Raw genomic sequence first — 26,509 nt, 5'->3', positions numbered from 1 at the left:
AGAATATGACGAAACATATATTATATATACTTACCACCATTGTACATACCATATTCTGACAAATAAATATATTATTATTATTATTACTAAAAAAAAAAAAACTGTACATCCTCAAAGACACAAATTAAGAAAACCTATTTTTATCAATAATGTCGAAAAAAGACAAATAAAAGCTTAAGACAGACACTAATCTGGGCGACGAAGACATATTTTTATCAATTTAGTTAGCATTAAGCCATTACTTAAATAAATAAACTTTAAAAATGGAAAAGAAGTTACAATTGAAATATACACCTATTTTGATCAAGTTTGTCGAAAAATGACAAATAAAAACTTAAGACACAAATTAACACAGGCGACCAAGTGTGCACAAAAGTACAAATAATCACCGCATCACCCTTTGATGTGTTAACGGATTACAGTCGCCGGCTGGGAACGTGAAAACAAATGACTCATGCCCACTGCAGCCAGATTTTATGTCCACACATAAACACACACCGTAGTCGTATAAAGTGCATTCTCACTGCTATTTTATATCCTATGCTGAAATGAACTCATTTTAAAACTCGAAACGAGATTACGACAACCTGAGCCAAGGTTCGAACCTCCAAAAGTGCCCTCAGACTAAGCTCGTATCATTCAGGCGCTCCATAAGTTCTTCTATAGATTTGGAGTGCCATCTGCACTCGTGGGTGAGTGAGTCATATCGTACGGTGAGATATAAAGGTTAGTCGGCCAAAATCATTAGAGTAGTCAGAAAAAAACCTCTATAACAGAAGCTCCTAATAAAGTAAATTGCTTAGATACAGAAATTATGTGAATCGATGCGCTTGCGCTTGCGATGCGCGAGGATCAGAGGAAGATTTGACTTTGTAAAATCTTCCTCTGATCTTGATAGAGATATTCAGTGGATTACGTATACAGTTGTAAATATAATTTATTTCGTTCCGATTGCAGTTGCACGTTACACACAAACTGTTACTTAGCAACAATACTTATTTTAAATGTGATGGATTATACTTTTTCTACTTCAATCAATGTGCCTAATACGGTCCCTTAATCCATTACATTTAAGACATTCTACATCTCTACATTTAAATAACATACATAATATAAAACAATATACAGAAGAGTAAACAATAGAACTATTTTTTGGTTATTTTACGTGTATTTGTCACAATATTATACTTATTATTTTAGACAACTCTAATATTTCTACGATTCTTTATTTCAATCGACAGGGACTTTTCCTCTAGTGTGTCATATAAAATTCGTTATGACTGAAATAGGAATTTCCTACCCTAGATTATAAAGAGCAACACGCAAGTTTCTTGCTCATTCTTGTGATGAGTCTGCGTTCCTAATAAGTGGTAGAATAAAAGAAATATGACTATTCAAAACTGCTTATATTAAGTCTATTTGAATAAAGATAATTTCTACTTTGACATGTTTGTAGAGCTAATGTTGGATACAAAGAATTTGCTACACTATTAGTTATTTACGTTTATTAGTCACATACTATAGTTAAACCGTCATGCTTTTCAGTTCAGCGATTCGTTCCAGTTAGCCCGATTTCTCTCAAGTATTCCCCATAAATATGGAATGGATCATAATAATTCGTTTGATCCAATGTCCCTATAAATATGATGAAATACAGTTCTGGATTTAAACACGTACAATTTGATTTGTTGGATGTATTACGATTTACGATTTATCGGTATCATATATTGTAGGTTTACTATTTTATTTAGTAGGATACAACAATAGGTTACAATTTTTGGTTTATGAATCTATAGGAATGAAACAAATAATAATAACGTCCGAGACAATTAATACAGCATCATATAGTCCCAAGCTAAGCAGAGCTTGTATTACGGGTACTAGATAACTGACATAAATACTTAGTTTTTTTTTTTATAAATTCATACATAATATATATAGAGAATACCCAGTGTATTACGTCTGTACGGTACGTCACCGTACAGACGTTAGCAGATGCTGACTGCTGTATACATATAACATCCACACATACCATGTTCCCTTCATTACACCCAAATACACACAAGCATCAGTCCACACTCACGATGCATGTGTACTCATTAAATTAAGTTGGCAAGCAATCCGAACTCGTCATTTAAACATCATTGGATCCAGATTGTGTGGGTCACAGCGGACTCATACACCCAGACCGATACAAACAATTATACTCTTGAATACAAATGTTTACACAGTGAGAGGGATCGTTGAAAACACCCAGACCGATACAAACTATTATAAAAGTGAAAGCGAATCCGCGACTTCATTATACCTTTAGATAATAAGGTGAATTATAGTTAACCGATTTGAGCATTGTGACCTACATAACAACTAGGAGTACCACAAGGTAATTAATTGGGACCACGCCACGGCTGCATTGCTAGTATTGTTCAGTTGCCAGGTATCTACGCAAGGGGCTATGATTGGAAAGCTTTTAAGTTTGTATACGTAATCTGTGATATCACTAATATATATTTGGCACCACGATATAACAAAACGCACATGTTTCACACTAAAATAGAATTACTAATACGACTATTGCTTCTACCATTTCTCTAAACTGTGGTAGCGACAGCATATATTCAAGATATAAATTATTACAATGTATTTGTTTAGATTTTGAAGTGTTTGGGCCAGATTTCTTTTTAGAAACTAAAGGTTCCCAAACCACAACAGTAAAAATAAGATGGGTGGAGCATAAAAGACCATGCTCCTTGTAACCCCAGTTATTAAAAAATAAGGAGGTGGACCACAAAAGACGTCTTTGTAATCTATGAAACTATTTTTAGCAGTTATATAATTGCAAAAATATGATTGATATTTAATAAATTAAATACCAAGCACATTCTAACAATAAATATTGTAGAATTGAAGAAAAGTGCTTTAAAATACATATACACAGAAGCTACACTTACTGTAAGTTAATTATACAAGTTAAGTAAGTAATTGTTCCTGCAAACATGAGCTGTGGTATTTTTTTTTAACTATTCTAATGCTGATGGCATTCTAAACTCGCAGAAGGATTTATGGAGCGGAGCGGCTGAAGGCTAACTTCTGCATGACGGATACGAGTTTAGTCTGAGGGTCGTCAGACTAAACTCGTATCGTACTAAGTGTTCGTACGAGTACGTACTCTGGCTCAGGCTTTCGTAATTTCTATCACCGTTTGAATTCGATGGGTAATCAATGGAACAAAAAGTTAACGAAGTTATTTATCTCGATGATGAACGGCATAGTAGTTAATTAAATAACAAACAAATATTGATTTTAGTATCTGAATACCCCATTGCATATTTTCAAGTAAACGTCAATAAACAAAAGTTCTGAAACATTGTATGGACCACATGTTTATATAAAAATAACGGCAATCACTTCACGATTTTTCACAGCGCCGGCGTGGTGTTGTTACAGAAATAAATTTGGAATATTGCCAACTGTGAATGAAACGCACTCCAGGGCTGCACCTTAATAATAATAACCGTGACAATTCACACGTCTTTGAGTACTAAGGTAAGCAGATTTGTAGGTAGATATTGTAGGTACTAGACAAATAATATAAATATATACATTTTTTTTGTAAATATATATATATATATATATATATATATATATATATATACATATATTATATAAAATTCTCGTGTCACAGTTTTCGTTCCCATACTCCTCCGAAACGGCTTGCCCGATTCTCATGAAATTTTGTGAGCGTATTGAGTAGATCTGAGAATCGGCGAACATCTACTTTTTATCCCCCTAAATGTTAGGGGTAGTCCACCCCAAATTTTTTTTTATTTTAAGGCAAAACAACGTTTGCCGGGACAGCTAGTATTATATATAGAAAAGACTCAGATCAATACAAACAATCATACTTATGAATATAAATGTTAGTATCGTGCGAGGAATCGTACCGATGACGTAATTGGAAGTAAAGTGGTGTGCTAAACCGCTAGACCACCGAGGTCATTGGGTCAAACCAATTATTATTATATATTTAAGTAATTCTATCGATCATCTAGAACCTGCAACAGGGTTCAGCTGAGCTTGAGACTGCAAATGTGTGAATTCCTGGGTTACGAAAATAAATAAAAAAAAAAATAGTCACGTACCTGCGCGACATCCTTGAGCTGCGCGCGCTGCATGTCGAGGTCCGCGATGCGCTTGAGAGCGGTGTCCTGCGCGCGGCACAGCGCTGACAGCGCCTCCTGCACGCGCTGCAGCGGCTGCGGGCCGCCCGGGGCCACGGGCGAACACGGCAACTCGGACGTCTCCGGGGACGAACACTGGCGCACAAACATCTCTTATTTATTTATACGGCGGCGACACCGGCATCATTGGCGACATCGGCAACTCACAACAGACATCTACGGAGACGACCACTGTCACAAGCATATCTTTTATAACATCTACTCAGTGTTGTACTTACACATAGAGTTTACACTACCACTTTTAGATACTATACTATATATTGCTCGCTGCAGGGCGCCGAGCACACCTCGTGCGTGCGCTCCACCTGCTCCGTGCGCCGGTCGACCTCCCCCCGCCCCCCTGTCCCCCCGCCCCCGGCCCCCCTCCCCCCACACTGTACCTCGCGTCGTGCGGGCGGGCGGCGCCGGTCTCGCAGCGAGACGTCCTCGCTGGGCTCGCTGCAGGGCGCCGAGCACACCTCGTGCGCGCGCTCCACCTGCTCCGTGCGCCGGTCGACCTCCCCCCGCCCCCCTGCCCCCGGCCCCCTCCCCCACACTGTACCTCGCGTCGTGCGGGCGGGCGGCGCCGGTCTCGCAGCGAGACGTCCTCGCTGGGCTCGCTGCAGGGCGCCGAGCACACCTCGTGCGCGCGCTCCACCTGCTCCGTGCGCCGGTCGACCTCCCCCCGCCCCCCTGCCCCCGGCCCCCCTCCCCCCACACTGTACCTCGCGTCGTGCGGGCGGGCGGCGCCGGTCTCGCAGCGAGACGTCCTCGCTGGGCTCGCTGCAGGGCGCCGAGCACACCTCGTGCGCGCGCTCCACCTGCTCCGTGCGCCGGTCGACCTCCCCCGCCCCCCCCTGCCCCCGGCCCCCCTCCCCCCACACTGTACCTCGCGTCGTGCGGGCGGGCGGCGCCGGTCTCGCAGCGAGACGTCCTCGCTGGGCTCGCTGCAGGGCGCCGAGCACACCTCGTGCGCGCGCTCCACCTGCTCCGTGCGCCGGTCGACCTCCCCCCCCCCCTGTCCCCCCGCCCCCGGCCCCCCTCCCCCACACTGTACCTCGCGTCGTGCGGGCGGGCGGCGCCGGTCTCGCAGCGAGACGTCCTCGCTGGGCTCGCTGCAGGGCGCCGAGCACACCTCGTGCGCGCGCTCCACCTGCTCCGTGCGCCGGTCGACCTCCCCCCGCCCCCCTGTCCCCCCGCCCCCGGCCCCCCTCCCCCCACACTGTACCTCGCGTCGTGCGGGCGGGCGGCGCCGGTCTCGCAGCGAGACGTCCTCGCTGGGCTCGCTGCAGGGCGCCGAGCACACCTCGTGCGCGCGCTCCACCTGCTCCGTGCGCCGGTCGACCTCCCCCCGCCCCCCCGTCCCCCCGCCCCCGGCCCCCCTCCCCCCACACTGTACCTCGCGTCGTGCGGGCGGGCGGCGCCGGTCTCGCAGCGAGACGTCCTCGCTGGGCTCGCTGCAGGGCGCCGAGCACACCTCGTGCGCGCGCTCCACCTGCTCCGTGCGCCGGTCGATCTTCTCCTCCAGCCACCGACACTGCACACACAGTACACACATTAAAAACAAACTCAAAAACATTAGAAATAGAACATAAAATACCTTATTGAAATAAATTTGAATAACATACTTGTACGAGCTAGCATCGTACATTATTTCGCAACATTAACATTTTATTTTACATTTCACATTTCATTAAAATCAGTTCGCATTCGGTCATCAAGGACGCCGCGCGTACTCATTACAATCATTAATTAGTTATATTTTAAGTTTCAATATACAGTTTTAATCAAGTTTCTATCAGTATCATTTATCAGTTTTACCTATCAGAATCTTTATAGTTTCGGTACAACCCGAACATTGGTCCTTCGAGCTTTTAGAAAAAGCGGGACCTTTACACGTGATTAGTTCGGTGAACTTTATTCGTGTCAGTGGTTCCGCGCAGCAACCTATTGGACAAAGTACATTGCTACACGTGTTGTGTACTAAGTTCTGGAATAGCAAGGTTCCAGATAACTTCACCAAGCAGAACTATCAAGAACAGCTTCAACTCAGAACAACAACAAGGTTTTGAGTCATCAGTTAAGTATCACAGAGACAGCAAGCATCGTGGTCATCAGGTATCGTGAGAACAAGCTCACGCAAATACCAATTAGTAAGCAGCATCTCTCAAGTAAGATTTATCATTTTATTTTATTTTAATCATGGGCGTAATGGAAGACATCCTTACCAACCAACAGCAGATCGCCAACGCAATTGAACAGCTTTACAGTAATTTTAAAAAAGACAGTACTGAAAGAAAATCTCCAGATTATTTGCAACGTCGGCTAGATATTTTAAGTAGTTATTGGGCAGAATTTGACAATAACCATCAGAAGCTATTAGAGTTGGGTATAGAGAATCATGTATATGTTATTAAAAAAGAATATGAAAGGGTGAGGGGCAGGTATGAGCTAATCAAAACGTATATTCAAGATTATCAGCCAACGACAGCAGATAGACCAAGAACTCCGGTATTAAAGGCACCAATTTTTACTGGTCAGTCGCACCAACCATCGACATCTTCACGTGGAACGAACAGCAGAACAGAAGATATGCTGAAAAAACAATGTGCTAATTTTAAAGCGTTCCAACGTACAATATCAAACATAGACTTAAGTTCAATAACAGAGAAATGGGAGTTCGACGACTTATTACGCACCTTGCAGAGTCGTTGGGCTACTATAGACTCGTTACACTGGGAACTGGAAAGCGAGTTAGAGGGGTCTAACCAGGAATATGAACAGACTTTTTACAATTATGAAGGGGAGTTTAATAAAATAAAGAAGGCACTAAACAAGAAAATGTGGGCGATGGTACACACAGCAAATTCAACCCCTCAGTTGGACATACCTACGTTCCAAGGAAATTATAATAGTTGGGTTTCCTTTAAAGATCTCTTTACGGAGAGTATCCATAATAATCCCTCCATGTCCAACGCACAAAAAATGCAGTACCTGAAGGGAAAAGTAAAAGGGGAAGCGGAAAGGCTTATTCAACATCTTCAGATCAGTTCTGATAATTATTCTGTGTGTTGGGATATACTCAACCATAGATATAACAATACAAAATTAATATTTACATCGCATATTAATACATTGATGAACATTCCATTGATGCAGCAGCAATCATTAAACCATATTAAACGCATTCATGACACATCGATGGAATGCTTGAATGCCATTAAAAATTTAGGAATAGATACTGGAACATGGGACCCATTGTTGGTACATATATTAGCACAAAAGTTGGATAGTGACACATACAATGACTATATGGAGTCATTAAAAAACCCTAGAGAATTACCTATATTAAAAGAATTTTTGAAATTTTTGGAAACTAAATTCACAACATTGGAGACCGCACGTAAAAAACAAGACAACTATACATCAAAAACTAATAGTCAATTCACAAATCAAGGAGGTGCATATTATAAAAATCCATTTAATCAGAAACATAATTTTAACAAAAATACCTTTTCATCAAGTGTACAAAATTCCTCATCAAATAAAAACCTACATGTTAGTTTAAATACTAAATACAACTGTCCAGTCTGTAATTCCAGTGACCATGGAATTTATTATTGTCGGAAATTTTTAGAAATGCCTGGTTACATGAGACGGAAAACAGCTGCCAAATTAAATCTATGTAATAATTGCCTTTATAATCATAATGGAAAATTATGTTTTTCAAATAATAGATGCCGTGATTGCAAAAAAGATCACAATACATTATTGCATCACGCGTTTACCTATAGCAACAAGACACCCGACGCGAACATTACTCCATCGAGTTCAACGACTGCACCGAATTATGTGCAAAGCAGGTCACACGCGACACTAGAACGTGATACTTCCGAAATTTTGCTTGCCACTGTAGCAATCAAGGTACAGGCTGCAGATGGTACATACCACAGAATGCGTGCTCTTCTCGATCAGGGCTCTCAAACATCATTAATAACTGAAAACGCGGCACAGATATTAAAAATACCACGTCAAAGATGCAAGGGGGTAATTTCAGGAATAGGTGATAAGGAAAACAGTTGTAGAGGAGCAATCACAGTAAATTGTTCCTCACTAAACAGCGATTATACATTTCAAACAGAAGTATATATTATGAAAAATCTAATCAAGAATTTACCAAGTTATACTTTCACCAAACCAAGTTGGCAGTATTTAGATCATATCAAGTTAGCAGACCCCGAGTTTTTTATCAGTAAACCAGTGGACTTATTGCTGGGAGCAGACGTTTATTCAAATATAATTATGGATGGTTTATGTCGGTCTGAGTCGACATTGCCAGTAGCACAACAAACACAACTAGGGTGGATTTTAAGTGGCCATACTACAACATATCATAAACAATGTAATGTTATATTACACAACAGTGAGGACATCAGTCGTTTTTGGGAGATAGAAGATATCTCAGACCGGTCAGATATGACGATTGAGGATCAAAACTGTATAAAATATTATCAGTCGACAACTAAGAGGCGGGAGGATGGAAAATATGAAGTGCGATTACCATTAAAATCAAATTATCAAGAAAAGTTAGGAAATTCTAAAAATAAATCTATTGCACAATTTTATCAACTGGAAAGAAAATTCAATAATAACACTCAAATTGCATCCAATTATAAATTATTTATTAACGAGTATTTATCGCTCGGTCACATGACACCGGCGACCACCACAGTCGGTAATATGAGTATCGCTAATTATTTACCTCACTTTTGCATATTACGGGATTCAATTACAACTCAATTAAGAGTAGTTTTTAATGCCTCCGCTAAAACTACAAGTAACTACAGTTTAAATGATGTGATGTATAGAGGTCCAAATTTACAACAAGACTTACAAAGCCTTATAATTAAGTGGCGTCAATATAAATACGCATTTACAGCAGATATAGAAAAGATGTTCAGGCAAATCTGGTTAAATTTAAAAGATCAGAATTTACAAAAAATAATTTGGAGGGAGAACAAAACAGAAGAGTTAAAGGAATATAATTTAGCAACTGTCACATACGGGACTAAGGCCGCGCCATTTCTCGCCATGATGACACTTAAACGTCTAGCGCAAGATGAAAAAATACACTACCCCAACAGTTCCGCTCCACAAATTCTAGAAGAATCTTTCTATATGGATGATCTTCTTCATGGCTCTCATTCTAAACAGAAAGCAGTACAATTGAAACAAGATATGATTAATCTCTTAAAAGCAGGTGGATTTAATTTAAGGAAGTGGAAGTCAAACTTGTCTGAGTTATTAGATCAAGAAAACAACAGCAAAAATCAGGAGAGTTTTAACTTCAAACAAGCGGAGTCAACAAAGACCCTTGGGCTTCAATGGAACCCGGGAGAAGATACTTTTACTTTTAATTCAGCAAGTTTATTACAAGCGACATCTTTAAAACGCACGAAGCGCACTCTTTTATCAAATATATCTAAACTGTACGACCCATTAGGATGGTTGTCACCTGTCACTACAACACTAAAAATATTATTTCAAGATGTATGGCAATCAAACATAAAGTGGGATGAACAGGTACCTAATGAAATTTGGGAGAGATGGTGTAAATTCAAAGAAGATATAAACTCGATAGAGCATTGTAAGGTGCCTAGGTGGCTACATACAGAGGAAAATGAGTGCATAGAGTTACATGGATTTTGTGATGCGAGCACAAAAGCATACGCCTGCGTTGTTTATTGCCGAGTAAATAAAACAATTATTTTGGTAGCCGGAAAGGCGAAAGTAGTACCTTTAAATAAAAACACATCTCTACCTCGATTAGAGTTATGCGCCACCGTCTTACTTTCCAAATTAATTACAAAAATCAAATCAGGTCTTAATAATTGTAATATTAAATTATATGGTTGGACAGATTCGATGGCAGTTTTAGGTTGGTTGCAAGGAGATACAGATAGATGGAAACCATTCGTAGCCAACCGTGTGAAACAAGTCACGTCAATTATGCCATCGTCGTGTTGGAGTTACGTTCAATCGAAAGAAAACCCGGCTGACTGTGCTAGCCGTGGTCTCACTGCATCTCAGCTTCGAGAACATACGCTTTGGTGGAATGGACCAAAGTGGTTACCTACATATCAGCCTACTAAGGAGAAAAATATAACAAGTTATACAACAAATCAGGAATTAAAAAATAAAAATGTAATGACTGTAATAAAACCATACCCGAAAAACGATATTATAAGCATTATATTAACTAGATGTAGTAAACTAAGTAAAGCAGTAAATATTTTAGGATGGATTTTAAGATTTATTAATAGGAAAAATAAAAATAAGCAACATTATTTAACTATACAGGAATTGAAGGATGCTAGAGAAATAATTATTAAAGAAGTGCAGAGAGAAGAATTTTTTGAGGAAGTGAAAGCTTTAAAAGCAAACAAGTGCTTAAAAAATAACAGTAAACTCATCGAATTCAATCCAATATTAGATGGAAACGGTATACTTCGGATTGGTGGTAGACTGAGACATGCCAATATAGATCTTGAAACAAAACATCCTGCGATCATTCCGAGTAACACAAGATTGGCGGACCTCATGATTGACGAAGCACATGAGCTGACATATCATGGCGGAGCTCGTTTAACAACTGCAATTATGAGGCGTAAATACTGGCTTGTAGGTGGAATTCGAGCTACCAAAAAACGACTACGTCTCTGTGTAAAATGTAGGAGACAAAGTCCAGAACAACAGTACCAAATTATGGGAGATTTACCACCTGCACGCACCAATCGTTCTCGACCATTTCTACATACAGGCGTCGACTATACAGGTCACATATTAATTAAAGCCAACAAGGGCCGTGGTATCAAGACCACAAAGGGATATGTGGCAGTATTTGTTTGTATGTCTACGAAAGCAGTACATCTAGAACTTGTATCAGATTTGACAACGTCTGCATTTTTAGCTGCGTTGCGACGGATGGCGGCAAGGAGAGGCGTACCCCGTCACATTTACAGTGATCAAGGAACAAATTTTATTGGGGCAAACAGAATATTACAGGAGGAGTATAATCATTTAACAGAAATATTTAGCAAGGAGTTCATGTCAGAAGTAACAAACATGGGTATAGAATGGCATTTTAACGCTCCTGCGTGGCCCTCGGCAGGAGGATTATGGGAGCGGTCAGTACAAACCCTAAAATATCATCTTAAGAGAGTAGTAGGCGAACAGAAACTTACGTTTGAGGAATATAGCACGGTGCTCTCCCACTTGGAGGCATGTTTAAATTCAAGACCTCTTTGTCCTATGACAGAAGATCCCAATGATCTAGATATTATTACACCTTCTCATTTTTTAGGAAGTGGTCCCACCTTAAACATCTGTGAAACAGAAAATGACTTAAGAACAAGATGGCATCTAACACAAAAAATATTTAAAGATATCTGGGATCGATGGAGTAATGAATATCTTACTCAACTAGCAGCCAGAAGTAAGTGGAGAAAGCCTCAACAGAATATAAAAAATAATGATATTGTAGTAATCAGAGATGAAAATCTACCCCCGGGGAAATGGGCTATAGGTCGCGTAGTTGAAGTGCACCCAGGTAGTGACGGACACGTGAGAGTAGTCACACTTAAAACTAAAAATGGAATTATAAAACGTCCCATTGTTAAAGTATCACTACTACCTGTAAACACAGAGCAGATTGAAAACCAGAAAAATATAACAGAAATTCAGGAATCAACTTTAAAAAATCAACCTAAGCGAGAAAGACGAAAAGGGGTATTCAGCTTATTAACATTAGCGACATCACTACTATTATTCTTATCTATCATATCCAATACACATGCAACATTCAACTTTACCACATTTTCTAAAAATCAAGCTTTATTCTTCGATAAATTAAATAGCATGAAAATCATACGAGATGAATGGAAACTCATTATCTACTACAACATGGAACCTTATTGGGAAGGAATAAGTGCTCTTGAAAAATATACAAAGTCGCTGGAAGAAACATGCAAAACAATACGATATCAAATTCACTGCGACACATTACTACTACAGTTACGCCACGGGTCCAATGAACTCGATTACTACAATCATATGTTGCTCAGTCAGCATTATAACGAGCAGGTGCAATCCGCAAGGCGGCGTCGCCGCGGTCTTATCGACGGTGTCGGTTACATCGCCAGTTCCCTATTCGGAGTATTGGATCAAAGATTCGCCGAAAAGTATGAAATGGACATTACTTTACTACGAGACAATCAGAAAAAATTAACATCATTCTGGAAAAATCAAACATCGATCATGGAGGCTGAGTATAACATCTTAAAGCGAACAGAAAATACTATGACTCAGCAACATAAAATGATAAATCAACATATTATAAGTTTAGAACGCGAAATTAGTACCATAAAAAGTGAGACACAAGATAATTTCATAGTAAATCAGTTTACCTTAGCATCAGTCATTGCAAGCAACTTACTCAGCAATATGAAAACCTTACAAGGTACTATCTTAGATACAGTGACAGATCTATATCATGGCCGATTTAACCCTCATATTCTACAACCAGAACAATTACAGAAAGAACTAAGCATTATAGCGAGTCATTTGTCTAATGACGTCATATTACCAACAGAAAGCATACATACTGACCTCACTCAAATATATAAATTACTTAAAGTTAAAGCAAGAATGTTACAATCATACCTCATATTTGAAATAAGACTACCGCTAATTAGCAGAGATTCATTCGAGATTTTCAGTTTATTCTCAATACCGAAAGTTACAGGAAACAAAATGATCAGAATTATACCCATCTCAAAATACATAGCTATAAATTTGAAGAAAGATACATATATCACAATGTCGGAATTCGATATAAAATCATGCCTTATTGTAGATGCACATTTATGTTATATTAAAAAACCTATATATCAAATTAATACAAATCAAGAATTTTGTGAATCAGAAAATTCCACTTGCAAAACGATCACTAGCAAATGCGAAAATATGTGGGAAGAAAGCAATGAACTTAATAATTATATTTATTTTTGTTGCAATCAGTGTCAAGTACGAGCAATGTGTGGAGATCAGGTTACCGTACATATGCTCACTTATGCGGGATTGAGCACTATAGACAGTGGATGCATCGTCAAAACCGATAATTTCACTGTTACATCACATTATCAGCATTCAAATAAATTAAAGATATCACCAGATATATACTCACCCACAGTCGCACCGATAAACCACATCATTAACATATCTATTCCTCATCACGAGTGGAATGACATATCGAATTCGGAAAGTCAGCAACTCACAGAAATTGGAGAAAGAATTAAGTTCATGAAAGAGAACGAACCCGTACTATCAGATCACATAACTTATCATGACGTACATCACTATACTTTAATTTATATAATTATCGCCGTGATGGTGTTAGTCGGCGTAATCTATACATTGCGTCGATTACGCAATTGGAAGGTCCCTTCGACGAGCACAGCATCGCCGACTGTGGCGGTTGGCATGGCCAGCTCTCCCGCGCCCCAACCCCGTGCGATGGAAACAGCAAACAGTGATAGTGTTAGTGAATGTGACAGTGTAGTCTATCAAACTGTCAAAAAGACATTTGGACGTCCTAAATTGTGCGTGGAAAATAAAGCAACTTCACCACATTTTCGTCCTCAATTTAGTAATTAAATTAGGATGGCTTCAGTTGCTATGATAGTGACCGGATTTCCAGTTCTTGGATGGTGGCGCTGCAAGCGGGCGCCTATGGTGCCAGCGGCGGTGGAGCCGGGCGCTCCCCCGCCATCGATCAGTGTTAGTGTTAGTGTTAGTGTGTGTGTCTGTGTAGAAAATAAGTGTAGTGCCCGTGATATCAGTGAATACGAGAGAAAGTGCGCGTGTCTTAGAGCAAAACAGAAGCACATCGTCTGTGCTAAGATCAGTGTACGCCATCCCTAACGCGTGTGTGTGTAGAATAAGCCTTCGTGTATTGTATTATATCATCTTGTTAAATCATTCGACTTACTAACAAAATCATTAGCATGCTATCTGTAAGAAACAATTGTACATCATCTTGTAAGTAGTAATTAAGGTCACAACCACAGCATCCCCATTCACATCTTCTTTCGCGCCCGGGAATATGTACGAGCTAGCATCGTACATTATTTCGCAACATTAACATTTTATTTTACATTTCACATTTCATTAAAATCAGTTCGCATTCGGTCATCAAGGACGCCGCGCGTACTCATTACAATCATTAATTAGTTATATTTTAAGTTTCAATATACAGTTTTAATCAAGTTTCTATCAGTATCATTTATCAGTTTTACCTATCAGAATCTTTATAGTTTCGGTACAACCCGAACAATACTTATTCTTTTTAATGTACCGTTCATTCGAAAAGCCTTTCTATATGGAGCTGAATGTTGACCTAGGTCAACAAAAAGCATACGATCAAGATGAAAATATTAAGATGAGCAGGTGAACTCAGCTTGTTACACAGAGTCAGGAATAACCATATTCTCGGCTGCTTTATGATTCGTCCCACCGAAGACAAACTCGCCGAGACAAAGCTGAGGTTATATGGCCACAGGTAATGAGACGAGAAGAGAGTTATATGACCAAAACGGCTTGAACTTTAACACTGGCCCAAAGAGACGTGGAAACCCCTACTGGCTTAGCAGTTGGTTATCAATAACGACCTAAGTAAACTGAAATAAACGACTCTTCGACCCAGGACAGATGTGCCTGGCGAAGAATGACTAGAAAAAGCCGCTGTCAAATGAAATGGGAAAAGGCTTGGCAGACAGAGAAAGAACTCATTCGGAAAATTCTCATTTGAAGAACGGACAAAAAAATTGCGTGTTGCTCTTTTAAATAATTGTCGAAACATAAATATTTTTAGCGGTTTAGCACACCAGTTTAATTCCGATGGCCATTGTTTGGATTCCTCGCAATTTATGTTAATGAGTATAATAGATTGTATTAGTCTAGGTACTACGGATGTTTTATTCTCAGTGTACATATTCTAATCTATATCCATATGCTATAATAGTGAAAGTACCAATTTGTATGAAATACCAACCTGCTCTTGAACCTTCTCCAGCAGTTCCGCATATCTATCTTCCTCCTGTCCACATTGTACACACGTGACCTCCGTCTGATCCGCTTTCTCTGTTTTCATCGACTCCAGCTCCCCCAGTAGGGACCTCAGCCTGCCGTCCCTCTCATCTATCGTCTTTCTCATTTCCTCCAACTGCTGCAATATCTCCGCTTCGTGCGCAGTTTTCTGTTCCAGCTGATTCTCGAGGTTTCCTATTATATCTCTGAGCAGAGTAATCTTTTCCTCTGTAGCTTTAAGTTCTTCATCAGAAGCAGCTTTCTTTGTTTCTAAATCGTTTATGATTTGGTTCATCTCACGGGTCTGGGTTTCAAGTTGCTCGACCTGTTAAAGAGAGAATTTATTCCGTTATACGAAGTGCCTCTAAACTGCAGGATAGAATAAAAAAAATATGTTCAATGTTCATTAAATCATTTACAGATGATGTTAATTTAGCAATTTCTGTGGCTTCCCGTGTTCAATGATTGTTTTTATAGGCAGAGCAGATTTTCTGAATTCTTTGGCGAAAATTTACACAAATATGTCAACAACTTTAGAAGTTCCAGAGTTAATGTCAGTAAAAAAATTAGTAATATTTCGCTTTTCTGATTTTTATGAAATAATCCCAATGATGAAGTGAATCATTGGGATTCACTTGATTCGCGAGATAAAAGTCCTCATTAAAGCCCATACAAATTGGATGTTCTGTAAAAACCTCTTTCAATGTTGCCATGTATCTTGTAAAATATATTAAAGTGTAAATAATATCAACACAAAATATAGAATTAAACTAAAATGATACACCAAATGATAATGAATTAATTAAAGTAGACTACAAATACTATATTTGTACAAATATTTGTATTGCTATCTAAAATAAAAATTATAATCATAATAAAGATGTACAAACTGATCTATTTGAACCAATGTAAATAACATTTTTTTAATATAATAACATGCAGGCGACCTCGTCTCGGCAGTTTACAATAAAATTATAACCTAACTAAATTTACTAGTTTATTTTTACAAAAGACACGCTAAAGATAGACATACAAAAGATACCCTAAAAATACCAGTATTCAATATCTGATATTTTATGTATGAATAAAATAAAAGAACATTGAATACTCATAACTACGGACAATTTAAGTAAATTTCATCTACTTTTCTATATATGTATGTACAGCATTTATATACCACACGTCTTATAAACACATTTTAGCTATTGAAATGTTCTGTCCTATTCTTTTGTGGTATTTTCTTAATTAGACAGAAAGTAACAAAGCACTCCAAATAGTAAAAATAAGTTATAGTTTTTATAAGTGTTAATGGTTAATATCTCACTACAAACAATATTCTATTGTAGGCACAATTACAATAGAATATTATATATATAAATAAGAGCTAAATAGACTAAAAACGTCTAAACACAGTCATAAAATCAGTGGCGATATACTCGATATTAACTGTTGATATTCTTACAAATGCTTTAAAAATGTACCATAGTAATAAATTAATTTGACTTTTAATTGCGTACACGGTGCCTTATACGCCTAGATCACGTTGATCTAGGAAATGATATAGGAAACTGGCTGTTTATTAATATAGTTAAACTGGTTTTAACATGAAATAATTTATTATAAATTAAGGTTGAAACGTCGAAAGAGTTAAATAATCTTTACATCGTATAAAATGAAGTCGTTTCTACTGTGTGTACTAGTACTACTTAGATCTTTTAAACGACGCAACAGATTTTAATTCAGATTTTAATAATGGATATAGTGATCCAAGAGGTAGTTTTATATGTATAATGTATGTACACCCGTGTGAAGTTAGGGCTGGTAGCTAGTTTACCATAAAATTCTTCGTGTTAAAACTCGTTCAACTATATTAATAACGTGTACTAAGCGTCAAAGTTTAATAAGACTGTCTGTTTGTACTGATTTTGCCACTGTTTTTAGAGCTGTATGAAAATTCTAGAATCAGACTATATACGTATAAATAGAATATCGTATATATACATATATAGGTGGCTATGTACATATAGATAGAGTAACATATATAGACATGCGAGGGTGGGCATGCGTGGTGCGTGGTGGTAGGTGGTGACAAGCGTGGTACTCACGTGGTGATGGTGGGCGCGGCCGCGAGCATGCCGGTGCTGCATCTGTGGACACCGTGTTAGTTGCCAACACCACACGTAAACACGCTACGTGCACAGTGGTTAATTGTGCTGCTTCAGTGTTAGATAGATAGCGATGGAGATAGATTCGCAAGCATCTCATATGGTAACTAAGCGTGTCATCATTAAAAATTCCAGTAACGATGTTACTAAAACTATTTATTCTTATAAAACTCACTTCCGCCGTAAAATATTATTCATAACATTTTCTTTACAAATTTGAGAAGAAAAGATTTTACAGTATCTAAATCGGGTAAAAATTTTTAGAGAATTAATATCGTTTAAAATTTTAGAAGTCATCGTTTGAAATAATTGTTATATAAAAGAATTACTATAAATTACAAACACACTTTCAACAATTTTGTAATATATTTATAAAAAAATAACTTACAAATTTTATTTATAAATAAAAATTTATTTTGCAAGTCGATTGTTAGTAATGCGAATTCTGACCGCATTACTATAAATGTACCAAATCTTTTTTTAATGCCACATATATAGTACATAACCTCTAAGTACGTCATTTGAGTTCCAAAATGGTCTTCAAAAAATTTAGTTCGTAAAATTGACATGCAAAGTAGAAAGTTGCGAAGATCTATTCCATCAATATCTGCGAGTGTTAATAACAGAACATATATTACTTTAAAATTAAAAAAAATACAGAAACGTTTTGAGTTAATGCGGTTTGCATTAACTCAAAGCGTTTCTGTTTTTTGAAATTAGACCTTAAACCAAAACCTTATAGTCGGTTTTGCAAAATTAGGCGTGCTATATACTAAATCATATTAGTTTTAATCTTTAACATGTTCCATTATCAACTCTAAGTTTTATATAAATAAAGGTAGATTTAAAATTACATTTGCAGTGTAAACGGAATGAGAAAACATGTTAACCAAGTTTTATATATATTGTTACTTCGGTGTAATCTTACATGTAGCTTTTGTTTTATAGTCTACATCCACCTTCATATATACAAATAAAATAGAAATAAGTCAAAATAAATAAATATATATTATTATTTTTACTTATTTCAATTATTAATTATTTAGTGACTAGCAGAGTCTGTGCATTTTACAAGCAGGCAGTACAGTGTTTAGTAGTTACCAGGGATACGAAATAAAAGTTACAGATGATATCGGATAGGGGCGGGGCCTAATTGGGACACGTTATGTAACCATTTTATTAGTTATTTGTATTTAACTTCGGAATTTCCTTAAAAAAATTATATCCGTAACCGAAATTATCCGAAACTAACGGATAATCCGAAATAATTTCATATCCGCATCCGGTATAATAATCATTCCTATATCCAAAACCTATCCGTATCCGAAATCCCTGGTATTTACAAACAAACATACTTTTTTGTTATTCTCTATTTGTAAATTATATTCAACATATAACAGGTAGATATTTATTAACCAACTCCAAAAACGATGATATTAATTTTACCGTAATTTTTTACGTACCATAAATACGTTTATAATGTTCTATAAAAAAGCGCAAATTGTGAATAGGACATATACAATAAGACATACATATATACAGTACCGTAACTACAACCTTTTTTATTTCTTTTAATATTCAGGGCCTTGTACAATCTAAAAGCCAGTCCCATTGTACCCTAAAACTAATTACTATATTATCTCACCAGTGAACACATTGTCTTAACTGCACTATCCGAAAACTACAACCTTAAAAAACGTTTATTTAGAAACAAAGTAATAGTACAGAAATAGTAAATAGTAAAGAAAGTTCTAGTACTTCTAAAGAAAATAACATTGACATAAAAAATAATGGTGACATTTTTCGCGCGCCTCTCTCGCGTATACTTTGTTCTGTAGGTACGCCAGTAAAAACATACACAGCCAATGTATCATACAAGCGAAATATCAACAACCATCAATTATTTCATTGGGATCAATCAAATTCTTGTTATTTGTATTAAAAACATCTGCCGGCCAATATTGATAATTGTATCAGTTTTTCTTGTTATTCTCGTATTGTGCATAACGCACCTTTTTATATATGATAACTATATATTTTTATATATATATTTAAATATTTTATGTTTCGTTCCATTTTTATTGTCAATTTGAAATATATGTCTTTTACCATCAGCGACCGCGTAGTTTCCCTTGTAACTAAAATTAAAATATATTAAAAATACAGTCCTTAGAAACATTAATAATTAAAACGTCTGTTATTTAGCAAATACAGAATAAGAATTTCTGTGTTCACAAGCAAATAAGAATCTTAATAACAAGCGAATAAGCTTTACTTAAAGGAAACAAAATTGAGTTTTAAAAATAAACAGATGAAAAGAAATATACAAAAACATTTTGTTAATAATAAAAACCAATTGATAACTCCTCCTCAGATGTAGATACCATGATATAATATAGATTAGGTTATGTTATTTTTTTTTATCATTATGTTGAGGGCAATCAAGCATACGGCCCATCTGATTGTAAATGGTTACCGTAGCCTATTGACGCCTGAAACACCAGGTGTCACGTGCGCGTTGCCAACCCTAAAGAAACCTTAACATCTTGTAAAACACCACGCTGTAGTCTTTAGAGAAAACCTCATCAGGTAATTCATTCCACAATCTAAGCTTAAATTTAATCAATTGTGCATTTTCTATTACTAGCTGAAGGTAGTAAAGAATTTATAATAACTTGTTTTCATTTACTTAGAAAGAGCGGTAGATTGAAAAAAATTGTTTGTATTAAAAAGTGCTTCAATTTAAGTTTATTTGAATAAATGATTTTCTATTCTATTCTATTTATTATATTAGACACTTGACTATTTTTAAATGCTGTTACGTGTGTAAAATATCGATGAATGTTTCCCCTGAGTATATCTTAAAATAATATATTAAATATTTAACGGACTGATATTTTCATCCCATACATTGTATTTAGACAGCTTACTTTAAGAGAAGTTAATTAATCGGTTAGTGTGAGCTAGGGAACATAAAAATAGAGTACATCCACTGCGGCACTAACTGATTGAAGGTCCCTAACACGTTAAAGAACGCAAGCCCCACAGGTGGGCCGCAAAAAAGTAAATTTATACGTTGGAATCGGATATTCACCCGTGGGCACTTTAATTGAAATAAATCTAGGAGTTAAATAATATTTATCTCAAATTATTGTACATTAAAAACATATTTAAAAAATAATATACGTAATCATTACATAGTATAAAATAAAGTCGCTGTCGCTGTCTGTCCGTCCCTATATATGCTTAAGTCTCTAAAACTACGCGACGGACTTTGAAGCGGGTTCTTTTAATAGATAGAGTGATTCAAGAGGAAGGTTTATATGTATAATACATGTACACCCGTGCGAAGTCGGGGCAAGTAGCTAGTTAACAATAAAAAAATACCGGTCCCTATGTGAGAAATAAGATTTTTCAATGTGGTCTTCAACGTAGTTCTTTTCTATAAAACTAATCTTCTCTTTTCTATAAAATAATATTAAATTATGCTGAATAAACTATTATTATTAGATCTAGAACTAACCTCGTTAATAATTCTGGCGTTGTTCTGCAAACGTGTCGCCAGTCTGGAGTTCTCGTCGCGCAGGTCAGCGAGACGTTTCGCGAACTCGTCCCGTTCAGCCTCGCGTTCTGTCGCTTGCTCTTCGACGAATTGTCGCGTGGAGCGCAGTTGACGGTTGGCCGCTTCCAGCTATATCATACATGACAATATATATTACACATCATAGGTTTAGATACACTTTATACGTTAATTTCAAAGTTATAAAATAACTGAAAGAAAGTTGTTGGACCAAGTGACTATAGACTACCGTCGTTAATACTTGAACAACACCACCGATATTACAAAATGATTTGATTGTAAATAAAAACCCAACACATTTAAGGAGTTCTTTATCATAATTTTTTCAACTATCGTTTGTTCTCGCTCGCACACACATAAATCTTACATCTCTGTCACACTTTACGTTCCAATATCCTACATGCCAATTCAAATTTAGATTTTTTTAAAAAAAATACCAGTATTATATTTTACTAACTTTAAAACCTTACATTATGATCCTTGCTTGATTCCAGGTTGGGTTGCCATTTGTAAGGACTAAAGTGTCATGTCTTTATACCCTGTAATTACACTGCCATATGTCACTATTCAACCGGAACACAACTTACCGAGTAAGCTGTTTAGAGGTATAAATAGTAATTTGTACAAAATATTCGTTAAATAGGAACTAATCTAAACGCTGAAAAAAGAATAAATAAAATAAAAATAGGATTGACGAAAGTAACAGTACAAATATATACAATATTTTTTATGGAAAATGATGATTACAGAAATTTAATAAATATAAAATATATGTATGAAAAAAAATAAACACTTTAAATCAAAAAGTCCCAAGTATATTAAATAGAATGAGCTGTGATATTGTAGTACCAAAGAAAAGTTACTAAAGTACAATATATGTATATATAGAAAACATACAAAATATATATAAAATGAGTAATTATATTTTGGTCAAAGTAATAATTAATACATGGTACGTTTTATTTATGATACAAAGTCTGTTAAAAGTGCTTGTACAGAATTAGACAAAACAATGTTTAAAATTTACTATAAAAAAAAACAATTGTGTACGTGCGCTGCAAAGAAAATTATACTGAACGAAAGCCATGCCGCGACAACAATCAAATTTGTCTCATCACGTGTTTGTCCAAATATTTTTACCCGTTTTTTTACTATTTTACTCTATATACAAAATTATAACAAGGTACAATTTTGTACCTTGTCACATTAACACTGTATTAGTAAAGCCGTTTATAAATGTTTGAACTTGTACTTGCATTACACTATGACAAAGTACCTAAATTTACGTATCAAAATATTGATATGTACTTTAAAATCAACTTTCGAACAAACACAATACAGTATAATTTAGACTACACGTAAATTTCTTCGTTATTGCAAAAGCACATATTAGGAAATAATAATTTATTTCTTTTTCAAATCCACTGTTATTGGGCACTCCAGGTCCCGATGTCCGAACGCAAACAAATTAAGACAGTGATGCCTGAGAGTAAGTATGGTTTCCAATTGCATTTGTTAAATGATCTGATAATTTAAAAATGTCAACAAAAATGAACACTAATATGTAAGGCGTAGCGTTCAAAATACATATTTGGACAAACAATAAACGTGCAGTTACATGTGTTTACCTTCTCGCAGCATATCTTATGTACGGGTGAATCGGACATCCGTTTAATCTGCGCGTGCGATGTGCCAATTGCAAAACAATAATATAATTATATAATGTGAACAATATATTTTATACTTTATACGTGTTAATATAGGATATATAATTTTGTGATTTACTATACTTGTAGATATATAGATACAGATAATTTATCCTGGAACTTATTGTCAGATAATAAGTTGTCTTTATGAGATTGAGAGGTAATTCTAATGACCAGAATTACCTCCTAAGATCTTTTAGATGTTAATCCTGATCTTAATTCTGATTCGTTCTCCGTTCACAAGTAATGTCATTTACAATCTTACGCTTATCTTAAGCTCGTAATAAGATGCGTACAACTATTAGCTCTTTTCGACTTTGCCAATTATTTGTTTCGATTTTATACCCTAACAAAGAATAACATTACTTCTATTTGTAACACGCGAGAATCAAACTAGCTATGTGTTAAAACGATGAACTACATATGTCTATCAAATATCAACATATTTGATGTTGGCATAAAAACAAATATTGCTGCATATAATCACCTGTTGATGTAGATCGTCCCTCTCGCGCTGCAGGAGATCCAGGTCTTTGGCGAGTCGTGCTGCTGGCGAGGGTGTGGAGGCGGGCGAGGGGGGCGACGGGGGCGGCGGCGTGGGGGGCGGCGCCCCGCGGTCGGGCGGAGGCCGAGCGCGGGGGCCCAGCGACCCCGGCTGCAGCTGCCCAGTGCCGTACCTGCACCACACGGTGCACCCACCGTTAATACATTTTTGTCGGAGGGGAAATATTGCATACAGAACCGCTCACCTTTATAGAGGGGTACGGGACTGACATTGTAGGACTCTTGCCCATTAAACCTTTAACTTTTAATACCTGCCTTTACACGTACGTTCCTTCACACGCAAATAGGCTTTCATGCAGACGACTGGACATATGCTTGAAAATAATGTAAACACTTGCTACCACTTGATTGACATAGGCTACTTTTTGATAAAAAAAATATCTTAATCATGGGATATTATAAATAGGAAAGTTTGTGAGTATGGTGTCTATTACTCTTTCAAGCAAAAACTACTGAACGCATTTTGATAAAACCTTACAGTGACATAGCTTATACATCAGAAATAATCATAAGCTATAACATATAAATTGGGCGAAATAAATAAATAATAAATAATCTCAGGATAATTCAGACAGTGCCATCTAGACCCAAATTAAGCTACCTAAAGCTTGTGTTATGGGTACTAGACAACTGATACAAATACATAGATATGTTTTTTTTTTTCGTAAATACATATTATACATAGAAAATACCCAGACCGATACAAACAATCATAGTCATGAATACAAAAGTATGTGCCGTGCGAGGAATCGAACCCGCGACCATCGGAAGTAAAGCGGTGTGCTAAACCAGCGAGGCCGTCAATATATTATAATGTGTATAAATGTCAAGAATAATGCAAACGAAGTTGCGTGGGTCAGCTAGTAAACCATAAAGCGAAGTGGTAAGCTACACCCAGTATAAAATAAAGCACATACCCCTCTGCAATGAGGTCAGTGGAGTTCACACCATCCGCCACAGTCATGAGATGAGCGATCTTCATCATAGCTGCCTCCAAGTCCGATCTGAGGAGATTCTCTCGTTGGAGGCACTCCGACATGGCTTCTTCCATCGTCTGTATTAAAATATTTTGTTTTTGTAAATGAAAAAATGAAGAAGATAAAGAAATAAGGTATTTCGAAATGATATTTCATAATACACTTTCTTATTTACATTTACACTGAGTAATTTTTCTGTTTGCATAATTTTTTACGATGATCTGTTTTTTAATCTTAGGAGAATAAATTTTCAAATTATTTTAATAGCTAGTGGTAGTGGTGTACTTGCAATACCGATTTGTTGAATCGTATTTTTTTTTATAGACGATTAATTTTAAAGTGCAATAAGTGTAACTTTTTAAGAATCTATTTTTGCATTACAACCGTATATTTAAATAATGTTACCAGCTGTAGTTATCATTAATCGGAACTGACATTTACACCTGTCAATTCAGTCTCCGAGATTAAAAAACAACCTATTGTATTAATGTTATGAATACAAAAGTCTATCGTATAAATATAAAGTGTACTACTTGTATCATTACATAGTATAAAACAAAGTCGCTGTCGCTGTCTGTCCGTCCGTATGTATGCTTAAATCTTTAAAACTACGCAACGGATTTTGTAGCAGTTTTTTTAATAGATAGAGTGATTCAAGAGGAAGGTTTATATATGATACTAGCTGTCCCGACAAACGTTGTATTGACTTAAAATAAAAAAAAAATTAGCGGTGGACTACCCCTAACATTTAGCGATATGAAAAATAGATGTTGGCCGATTCTCACACCTACTCAATACGCTCACAAAATTTCATGAGAATCGGTCAAGCCGTTTCGGAGGAGTTTAGCAACGAAAATTGTGACACGAGAATTTTATATATAAGAATACATGTACACCCGTGCGAAGCCGGGGCAAGTAACTAGTAATAAATAATATATGCCAGTTATGTACCTTTCTGTGCATTTCGCAGTTGTCGCATCGCTGCTGCGCATCCAACTCCTGCACCAGTTCAGTTATCTGCACTTGACTTGATTCCAGCATCTTCGAGTCATTGCGACCCTCTGGAAATAATTCATCGTTATCATTACATATTATAAAACAAAGTCGCTATCGCTGTCCGTCCATCCCTATATACATAAGCTTAAATCTTTAAAACTACGCAATGAATTTTGAAGCGGTTTTTAATAGATAGAGTGATTCAAGAGGAAGGTTTTTATATATAATACATGTACACCCGTGCGAAGCCGCGGCGAGTAGCTAGTTATTTATATAAAACAAAAACATCTATTCAAAAGAGCAACACACAAGTTTCTTGCACATTCTTCTTGTTATGAATCTGTTTTCCGAATGAGTGGTAGAATCAAAAATATAACTATTCAAAAGTGCTAGTGTTGAGTTTATTTGAGTAAAGTTTATTTCTATTTCTAATATTATCTTTGATGGACTCACTGGTGAGCTTGGCGGACAGATCGAGCAGTTCCTGCGCCTCCACCCTGAGCCTGGTGAGGGAGTGCTCCAGCTCGAGACGTATGTCCGCGCTGAGGTCGCGCTGCTGCTGCAGGAAGCCAAGCACGCCGTCCTCCTCCAGTTCCGATAAGATCGAGTTCAGGTCGGGCGCGAAGTGCACGTGCTTCCCGCGGGGTACCAGGTTGCTAGTGTTGAGGTCCGTGGAGATATTCGGCGTCGACGGCCGGGACTCCTCATCTCTGGAAAAATAAAACAAATAATTAGCTGTTATGCGCGAGGTTCTGATCCCTAGCGGTACCCTCAGACTAAAGTTGTATCCGCCAGGCAGGATCTGGTATTCAGCCGCTCCATAAGTCCTCCATTGGAGTGACATCTCTCGACTCTGACAACTGGAATCGCCCCCTATTGTTGACAGCCTCGGTGGTCTAGTGGTTTAGCAAACCGCTTTACTATCCGATGGTCGTGGGTTCGATTCCTCGCACAGTACAAACATTTATATTCATGAGTATGTCTGTTTGTATCGGTCTGGGTGTTTTCTATGTATAATATGTGTTTATTTACCAAAAAAAATGTATCCATGTATTTATATCAGTTGTCTAGTACCCATAACACAAGCTCTGCTTAGCTTGGGACTAGATGGCGCTGTGTGAATTGTCCTGAAATATTATTATTATTGTTCGGTGAA

The 26,509-nt window shown here is 37.2% G+C and overlaps 1 protein-coding gene across 1 annotated transcript; it reads right to left on the bottom strand.

The window, feature by feature from the left end:
• Positions 1-14,279: 14,279 nt before the first annotated feature.
• LOC131848340 (rootletin-like) lies at positions 14,280-26,197 on the bottom strand. The gene is made up of 8 exons (XM_059198158.1): positions 25,807-26,197; positions 25,309-25,418; positions 24,298-24,434; positions 23,304-23,493; positions 21,054-21,221; positions 17,471-17,512; positions 15,331-15,690; positions 14,280-14,291 (listed from the first exon to the last, which is right to left on the bottom strand). The coding sequence occupies exons 1-8, from the start codon at positions 26,195-26,197 to the stop codon at positions 14,280-14,282; spliced, it is 1,410 nt and encodes a 469-aa protein (XP_059054141.1).
• Between the last annotated feature and the right edge of the window lie 312 nt (positions 26,198-26,509).

Source organism: Achroia grisella, unplaced genomic scaffold (assembly GCF_030625045.1).
Source record: "Achroia grisella isolate CSIRO2021 unplaced genomic scaffold, CSIRO_AGI_Agris_v1 utg5499, whole genome shotgun sequence".
NCBI lineage: Eukaryota > Metazoa > Arthropoda > Insecta > Lepidoptera > Pyralidae > Achroia > Achroia grisella.
This window is presented reverse-complemented; position numbering and strand designations above follow the sequence as displayed.